General features: G+C 42.0%; 2 protein-coding genes across 3 annotated transcripts; one reads left to right on the plus strand and one right to left on the minus strand.

Annotated features, from left to right (window-relative positions):
* The first annotated feature begins 154 nt into the window (after positions 1-154).
* On the plus strand, positions 155-4,278 carry LOC135483467 (spermatogenesis-associated protein 22-like). Of its 2 annotated transcripts, none has more exons than XM_064764420.1 (8): positions 155-293; positions 743-910; positions 1,142-1,427; positions 1,753-2,104; positions 2,499-2,679; positions 2,872-2,972; positions 3,263-3,303; positions 3,657-4,278. In XM_064764420.1, the coding sequence occupies exons 2-8, from the start codon at positions 781-783 to the stop codon at positions 3,805-3,807; spliced, it is 1,242 nt and encodes a 413-aa protein (XP_064620490.1). In that variant the 5' UTR covers positions 155-293; positions 743-780; the 3' UTR covers positions 3,808-4,278. The 2 variants fall into 2 exon arrangements, with proteins under 2 accessions (XP_064620490.1, XP_064620491.1); XM_064764421.1 differs by having other exon boundaries at positions 1,753-1,948.
* Positions 4,279-5,469: 1,191 nt separating this feature from the next.
* LOC135483468 (transcription elongation factor SPT4-like) lies at positions 5,470-7,274 on the minus strand. Its single transcript, XM_064764422.1, has 4 exons — positions 7,148-7,274; positions 6,642-6,748; positions 6,340-6,395; positions 5,470-6,001 (listed from the first exon to the last, which is right to left on the minus strand). The coding sequence occupies exons 1-4, from the start codon at positions 7,214-7,216 to the stop codon at positions 5,880-5,882; spliced, it is 354 nt and encodes a 117-aa protein (XP_064620492.1). The 5' UTR covers positions 7,217-7,274; the 3' UTR covers positions 5,470-5,879.
* Between the last annotated feature and the right edge of the window lie 1,735 nt (positions 7,275-9,009).

The following is a 9,009-nucleotide window of genomic DNA, read 5'->3' on the forward strand; positions in this document are numbered from 1 at the left end:
TTTTACATGCACCCGCTGAAATTCTCACATAGTCCCTCTGCCACAGTTTGATCGGCCACACACTGTGGCAGAGACAGTAGGTCGAGTGAGGATAATCAATATTAGTCACCATTGACGACGCTTGGAGAATATTAGCGGCCTCATTTAGCGCCCTCTTTTTGGCCTTACTGTTAACTAAAATTAAAGATGTAGACTACATGCTACATCATGAAGTTTTTCATGATTTTAGCGCTGTTCCACGTCGTCCTACCTACATCAAGACGAAGAAAATAAGTTGCTCTATATTGTTAGATGTAAATATGACTTAAATACCGCTGATTTGTGTCCTGTAGCTGAACACAACCGACCATCCCATTCCCAAACATGATTATTTGTTTGAAAATTGAAGAAACAAAATGGGCGCTCTGCATGCTACTTTTTAGCAGACGACGACTCGAAATACTTCTTTAAACCATGATTAGGGCCATGAGTTGAGCTCGCCAGTTTGAAACAATAAGGGGCACCTCCCCATCCTGAGCACATATGATGCGATCAATTGCGGTCAACAGAGGAGAAATACAATCCAAGATTCAGAAAATTTTATTCAAATTTAGAAATTAGGCTCGAGGCCTAAACATGGAGGTATACCTCCATGGCCTAAAGGAGCTGGTAGAGTGGCAGCAGCAGTGAGAAGTGTGTCGCGACGTCACATGTGGCAGCGCTGTATCATTTTAGGCTTGACCCAGCATCTTCTTCTTTTCAGCCCACTATTAGCCGAGTTGTATTAGGACAGCACTTACAATGTTTGCACCTATATTTTCCCGGAAAAAGCCGAGACAAGGTGTTTTGGCATCACCACTTCACCAGGAATTAGCAGCAGGTAACCAGAATGTTGCATCGAGGAGTCACATCGGATTTGGCGATGGAGACGGTAAGTGGGTTAAAGACCCAAGTGAAGTCTAGTCATCCCTCTAGAATCTAGGTCAGCAAGGAATTAAATGCAAGAAGAGGTAGTTGATACAAAAGAGAGCCTCATTTGACATCATCAACTAGCGAAAATAAACTAAACACAGGAATGGATTGAGATTGCTTAGCTGAAATGAATGAAAAAAGGAACTAACAAACAGATTTACTGATATAATTGCTACTTATTTCTTTACAGCACAATACTCAAACCAATCATACAGTTATGCTCCTCAAGATCATGCAGGTGAAATGGGGAGAAGATGTGATGGAAACCAGCAAACCAGCAGTTGCAATTCATGGCAACAAAGAGCAGACTGTGCCAAGGGCTATATGCCACAGACAGGCTATGCCACAGGAGGACCAACCAAGATTCAAGTTGTTCCCTACAGCAATCAAGGAAAAGAAAAACAGAACAGTATCATGACCAGTCATTCTGGTGGCCAGAACTTTCAGTTCAAGAGGACAACGAATAATAACAAAAGGTGAGCCTTACATCAGGCCATTCCTTACCAATAGGTTTGACTACTGTTACAATACATTGACTGACATGACGACCAATTCAGATGAAGTGAGATTGATTACTGTACATTGTTATTTTGATCAGGAAAAAGATATAGAAGTAGGTAGGCCTAAACTAAGATAAGCTGTGTAGTTAGTGCCTCGAGGTTCCCTGACGTCAACAAGCAACCACAACGATAGAACTGATGAGGTCTTTAGTGTCAGGATGAATAATAAGGTAAAGAAATTCTCTGCTTTTGGATCTACCATCAAGTCACCGTGACTGCTACCACATTTTTGGTCTTTCAGGTTGCATCCTAATGGAGATAATCAAAGCACAGCAGGAATTCCTCCCAGCCAAGCTGGTCCAACCAGACCACCGAAGCTAATGAGTGTTTCAAATCAACTGAAGAGTATTGTTGCTACTCCACAGCAGAATAAACAATGGTCACAGAAAGCTGCAGGAAATTACAACAACAATGCTCCCTGGAGCTTTGCTGCTGGGGTTGGTCAAAAAAATAATCCTAAGCCTACACAAAATAACTCCAGATCCTGTGGACAGGCTGCTTCCACATCTTGGAATGGTGGAGGGGCTAATTCTGAGCCTGTTTCCTGGGGCAAACCTGTCAATCAAGAATTTGATTTGCTTGCACAGTCACAGGTATTTATTCTAGTTGTGAAGGTGGAAATTCAGCGTGGGAGTGGGGTCATTTCCAATATGTCTAATATGATCTGGGGTTTGATGCTTAATACAGCAGCACAACACTTTGTTGCTTGAGAGGCAATGCTATTTCTGGCATAATAGGGTACTTCAGGACCATGAGTTATCCTGTAAGTTACCATAACCACAATGCCTAATCAATTGACCATACTTGAATGGGGAATATGTTTCTGGTAAAAAAGGACCACCTTGCTCTCTAGTGGCAGGTGAATTGAGGGGTGTACAGAGAGCATTTCACCCCTCTAAAGTTAGTGCGTCATTTCATGTGTGTTGAATGTTTGTCACAGAATAAAATGCATAATCTAACAAAGTTACAATCATCATCTCCTCTCAGCCACATCCCCATCAGAGTGTTTCAGAGCCTGATCCACCGCATGCAAACAATTTCAAAGATCATTCAAAAGAAAGCAAAGCTTCACCTGAGACCGGCATAAGGATTTTCCCCATTTCCGTTTCAACCTTGATGCTCAGGGGGAAAGGCTTCCACCATCTGCCTGTAATGTTTGAAATCATTGGTAAGTCCTAATTCCTTGGTATGCAACAGTGAGAGCATCTTGGCATCCATGAGATGGTTATTGTGCAAGCCAGTTTTACATGAACTAGTTCCCTGGATATGATAACCAAAAAAACAGAACTCATCTACTTTTCACTCAGTCTCTCTTATTCTGTCTCAGTCTTCTTCACACTGATTTTATCATCTTTCACAGGGCAGTTAGATTCAGCTATTTCTAGAGACGATAAGACTGGCAAGAAGAACTTTCAGTTGAGAGATGAATCAGGTGCTGTCAGGAGTTCATTCTTTGAAATAGTAAGTAACCCCTCTGACATTGAAAAATACCCTAGAAGGGCAGCTGTATAGGAAAGAGTTTGGAGTAGGTTTGTGATCTTCGGGTGACCACAATATGTGCAATAAGGGAAGCGTGCCTATAAGGTTTACTCACACAACAGTGGGAATCTAATGCTGATGTGTATTGATGGAGGGGTCAGCAAACAGCTCGGGATTTGGCCTTACATCACATCTCAGGGCATCTAGATGCAGATTCACAGTACTACAGATGCCTTACCTATCATTTTTCAAGACTGCTCTAATCTTTTCAGGACCGTCCCCTGCCAAGATTGACGAGAGGAAGGTGGCACAGGTTGGTACTAGCTTCATAACATAATGGGGAAGCAATAACTTGCAACCACAGGAATGTGTTGTGAGCATTTTATGGGTTCACTCGGGGAGTTCAGATGTTGTTTAGTACAATATCTGACAATCTTGTTGACCTGCTGTATATGTGTCTTCCTGGATGTATCATAGTGTTTGCATCGCAAATGAGAACCAGGCAAAAAGTATGTTCTGATCACAGCTGTTGCTACTTGCTGTATGCACAAGAGCACTTGCTGCATCAAAGGTTTGTGTGCTGATGTTGAAGTGGATGTGGACTTTTTGTAGCCTGCCTTGAAGTAAACAACACCTTAACCTGAACGAAGGCATTCTATTTTTCAGATGTATTGGCCATTACGACACTTCCTGTCAGTCATTAAAGTGTGTATCCATACGACCAGCTCAGGAATCAGAGTGTCGTGCAAGGAAAACAGCCACCCAGCAGATTGAAAGTATTGTCAATAAATTGTCGGCAGATTTGAGGGAAACTTAAACAGGCTTGAACAATGTGTTTCTAAACTGAGGCAGTCAATTAAACCAGCAGCTGGAGGAATAGCTGGAGAACAGTCAATTCATAAATTGATTAATCCAGGCTGTCAACTCGGCAGCGATACTGTGATATGCAACTCCTGTCTTCCTTAACAAGACATTTGCTAATCTAGTCATTATTTAAAAGTGATAGTTTCTATACCAAGTTTATATTGTCTCAATGCATCAGATAGTTTGAGGGCACAACTAATTGAAGTTCTGTTGTCCTTTCCACAAAAAAATGGCACTGGACACAAGTGCTATTTTTTGTCCAATAGATAATAGTTCCCCTTTCTGTGCATAGTCATCAACCGGTAAGATGAAGTAGACCAGTGAGGTTCTGCTTATTGTTAAATGTTGGCACTTTATTTTTTTAGTTCGTATTAGAAATATTGAGAAAGTTTATTAGTTTTTAATTAAAAACATAGCAAATAAAAGCGAATAAAATTATTGTTACGGTAACCTAAGGTCTTCTTTACGTCTGTTTACTTTCTCCAACATCTCCGGTACATGGGCTGGTACAACCAGGAGGACCATAAGTTGTCTCAATGTCTCAATGGTCAGACTGGGCCAGTCCTCAAGTGAACAGTGAGATGGAATCTCTACCAAACGCTCCAAGAGTCCTTGTGTAGTCTCGGGTACACGGCTGGTACAACCTTGAGGGCCATAAGTTGTCTCAATGGTCAGACTAGGCCAGTCCTCAAGTGCACAGTGAGATGGAATCTCTACCAAACGCTCCAAGAGTCCTTGTGTAGTCTCGGGTACACGGCTGGTACAACCTTGAGGGCCATAAGTTGTCTCAATGGTCAGACTAGGCCAGTCCTCAAGTGCACAGTGAGATGGAATCTCTACCAAACGCTCCAAGAGTCCTTGTGTAGTCTCTGGTACATAGGCCGGTACAACCTGGAGGGACATTCGCTAAATGTACTTGAAATACGTGTTGTCTCAGTGGGTTTGCTCGACCAAGTGCATAGTGAGATAGAATCTCCGCCTGAGGCAAAGGAGTCCTGATATTGTCCCATGTACTTGAGCTGTATCAGGTACAACCTAGAGGACATCAAAGCCCAGTGTGGACATGTCTTCAAGTGCACAGTGAGATTGAATCCCTCCCAAAGGCAGAAGGGTCATGATACTGTCCCAGGAGTGCACTGTATCAGGTACAACCTCGGGGGACACTAGGTACTTGAGATACGAGTTGTCTCAATGGTCGGGCTCGACCAAGTGCACAGTGAGACTGAATCCCTCCCTAAGGCAGAAGGGTCATGATACTGTCCCAGGAGTGCACTGTATCAGGTACAACCTCGGGGGACACTAGGTACTCGAGGTACGAGTCGTCTCAATGGTCAGGTTGGGTCCGTCTTCAAATGCACAGTGGGACGGAATCCCCACCAAACACAACCTCCTGCTCCAAACTGAAGACAGTCACTTGGTCAACCAATTAGTCATCAAGTGCTATGATATGTGACAAGCAACAATATGAGACATGTAGAAGAATAAATGCGACCAAATGACCTCTGATACATCCTGAATGCTATAGCCAGGACTAAGGCCCTAGGCTTAGAACTGGTGCAGAATGTGGCCAATACATCATGTGAGCTCCCAACCACAAAGGATGCCAGCAAATATATTTGATAAAACAAATTATGTTTTTTTAATACACTGAATGTTGAATGTTACACAAGTCACATATGGATGATTCTTTCGCACAACGTGTCCATGAAGAATATTTTGTCAGTTTTATAACACCACTGGATAGGGCACTCCACCACAAGAGGTGATTATGACACTGCTTAGACAAGTCCAAGGTTAAATAGTTTATCCTGGCTATCTCTTAGGTGTGAAATGTTACTACATCTTACAACAATGATGATGATGATCCACGAAGTCTTTCCTCAACCTGTAGACAGCAAATTTGATTGTCCTCCATTTCAGAATAACTCCAGTAGTTTCACATAGTCTCAGCTCACAAGCTTGAGGTACACACCGCAGCTCATTCAGAAAGTTAGTAAGTTTTAAAACAAAAGGTGCAGATATAGATCATGATTTCTCGCTCGTGTCTCTTGGTCTGTACATGATGCCTTTACTTTTCAGCTCCCTGACAATACCAGGTGGTAATACTCCAGTTACAGAAACAGCATAGCAGCCTTTGGTGAATTTAGCTGAAAGAAACAAGTTAAAGCCATTAAGATCTTATCATCATAACATTGCCATGTTAGAGGGATGATAGATAGTGCGGTTGCTCATGAAAACTTTGAGCCAGATGACTAGTTGTCAGACAACAGCACCGAATGTTTGCAGTCATGAGCTAGAGCCAGGAGCTTCCACTGTCAAGAGAGAATCACCTTGTTCATTTCTCAAGAAATGTGCACTGAGCGTCAACCATTGGTTGGGACTGGCGCTACTATTACTTGAAACAGTCAACTTGTCCTGAAAAACTCATTCACAGGGGGCATGTGGGGATTGAACTCTTTGGATGCATGCCTGATTGTAAACTTACAAATTCTTTGCCATTTTGCCACCCAGCTATCTTCTGGACCCATCATGGCAATCATCCTGAAAGAAGAACAAAATATCACAAAATGTTTGTTTGTGGAGTGAAGCAGTGGTTTTGGCATCCCATCAATTCGCTTGTTTGACACAAATGTCATGAAACGTTCAGGATGTGGAAACTGTCCTGCATACTTCTTTCATGTCCAATAGATTTTATCAAGATGACCTTAAACTTCATTTTAAGCCTGGTAGATGCTGTTTAGGATGACCGGTTTTACAGGTAGGGGGCCTAGCCTATTAGCATCTTACCCATCAAAATTTGAACTTGTGCATTCATACACAGCATCTCTGTTGTTCTTCATTCCCATGTATTCCTCACAGTTATCACATCCATCAAATTCAAACTGATCTATTGTCTAAAAAAAGAATATCAAACAATTAGAAATCAATGTGTATCGGTGCTTCTCGACAGTTCCGAATTCAGACACCCTTAGTAAGTTTAGGGAGACTTAATTCAGACTCGGAGCCCTAATTCGGACTCTCAGAGTGTCCGAATAAAGAAACGTTTCCGAAAAACGACTCGTCCAGAACAGATCTTGATCTTCTTGGTCAAGATGTCGTTGTGCTTACTATTAGGCCACACTGTCACTGACACTGTGACTGACAGTGACACTGTGACTGACACTGTGACTGTATCCCATTGGCATTGGCGAGATAACCGATTGAGTAATGAGTATTGTTTGTAAAATCAATCCTGAATAAAGTCAATCTTTGATGCTACTTCTCAAAATTTGGCGGAAAAATCTTAAACCAACCTTAACTAAGGAACATAATAAACACGCTCTGAGTTGTCTAAGTTCTTTTGGAATCGTTTCCAGAGACATTTTAAAGGCAAAGTAAAGGTTATTTCCTTTTTTTGAAATATTTTTGTGCTCTGCTAACTCACAGGACAAGTAGTACCGCTGCGCATGCGTAGTCTCTCTCGAACGGTAAAATAGAAAGGGTTTATTTCCATGACTGCCGTTGCACTATAATTGTCTCTAAATGCCTGATGGTGGAGGTTGTGCCCACAACAACCGACCTGATCAGATAACCAGCAGGCAGAGGTTGGTTGCTCTACTGTCTCTCCTATCTTCACCAATACCTAACTGCGGAGAACTTTGGTTTGGTTAGGTTGTATATCCAACAAAAGAGGAAGTTTTCCCAACCTGATAAGCAAGCTGAGACAGGTTGGCTATATAGAGACTGCCACTTAAGTTTTCCTGGCAATATGCTCCATCAGAATAGCACCAGGTAGCATACTAGTGCTGTCTTTATCATACCTTTAAAGGCACTATGGCAAACTTCCATTTCCAATCACGTCAAAGTATGTTGGATCAAACACCCACACAGGGTCTCCTAATCATCATGTTCATGCATTATCAAATAATTACATATCGCCTTCTTTTCGGCGAAACCGAGACTGAATTATTCACTTGTGTTCAACTGCGTTCATTTCGCAGTCAATTCATTTGTTACCAATGTATGCCTTAGAGGGGGCAGAATGGCACTGTTTAAACAAGAAGTCTCATCAACAGCATCAGAGAATATTGGATAGAACGTCACTGTACTGGGTCCCAATAATAAATATTGCCATAAAGACATATGATATTGTTCTGGGACTTATGTAAGATTAGTTTTCTCCGCCAAACCCAAGACTGAAGAATAAACACCTTGTGTTTAACCTGCTTTCATTTCGCAGTCAATTCATTAGTTACCAATGTATGCCTTAGAGGGGGCAGAATGGTACTGTTTAGACAAGAAGTCTCTCCAACAGCCTCAAAGAGTATTGGATAGAACGTCGTCACTGTACTGGGTCCCAGTAATAAATACTGCCATAAAGACATATGATATTGTTCTGGGACTTATGTAAGATTAGTTCTCTCCGCCAAACCCAAAGACTGAAGGATTAAAATCTTGTGTTTATAGGCTAACAAATGCAAACACTTCCAAGTGAACCCCCTACAAGAGAAGAGTGGCTCTTCTTCTCTCCGACTTTGACACCCTACTGCGAACATATCGATAGATCAGCCAGCGGTCCTTGGTGTCGCCGCGTGGGTTACGTCCAGTGAAATTGTTTGCAAAGGTCAGGGAACCACGATCTGACATCCATAACCAGCGTATCCCCTTTTCATGCCAGTTATAGTCGGGTGCTACACCACAGTCGGGATAGTGGCCGCCAAATGAATGGTTGTTGAATTTAAAATCATTAAATCACGAGACAGATCAACATAAAGGTTAAACTCAGGAACGTCAAGATCAAGATTTCCTTCCAATAAATTTTCAGCAAGATTTACCTTTCACTTGGACAATCGCAACGTGAATTAAGGCTATAGAGACCTGCCACTTTAGTTTTCCTGGCAATATGCTCCATCAGAATAGCACCAGGTAGCATACTAATGCTGTCTTTATCATACCTTTAAAGGCACTATGGCAAACTTCCATCTCCAATCACATCAAAGTATGTTGGATCAAACACCCACACAGGGTCTCATAATTATCATGATCATATGCATTATCAAATAACTACATATCGCCTTCTTTTCGGCGAAACCGAGACTGAATTATTCACATTGCGTTCAACTGCCTTCATTTCGCAGTCAATTCATTAGTTACCAATGTATGCCTTAGAGGGGGC

The sequence above is a fragment of the Lineus longissimus genome, chromosome 2 (assembly GCF_910592395.1).
Source record: "Lineus longissimus chromosome 2, tnLinLong1.2, whole genome shotgun sequence".
Taxonomy (NCBI): Eukaryota; Metazoa; Nemertea; class Pilidiophora; order Heteronemertea; family Lineidae; genus Lineus; species Lineus longissimus.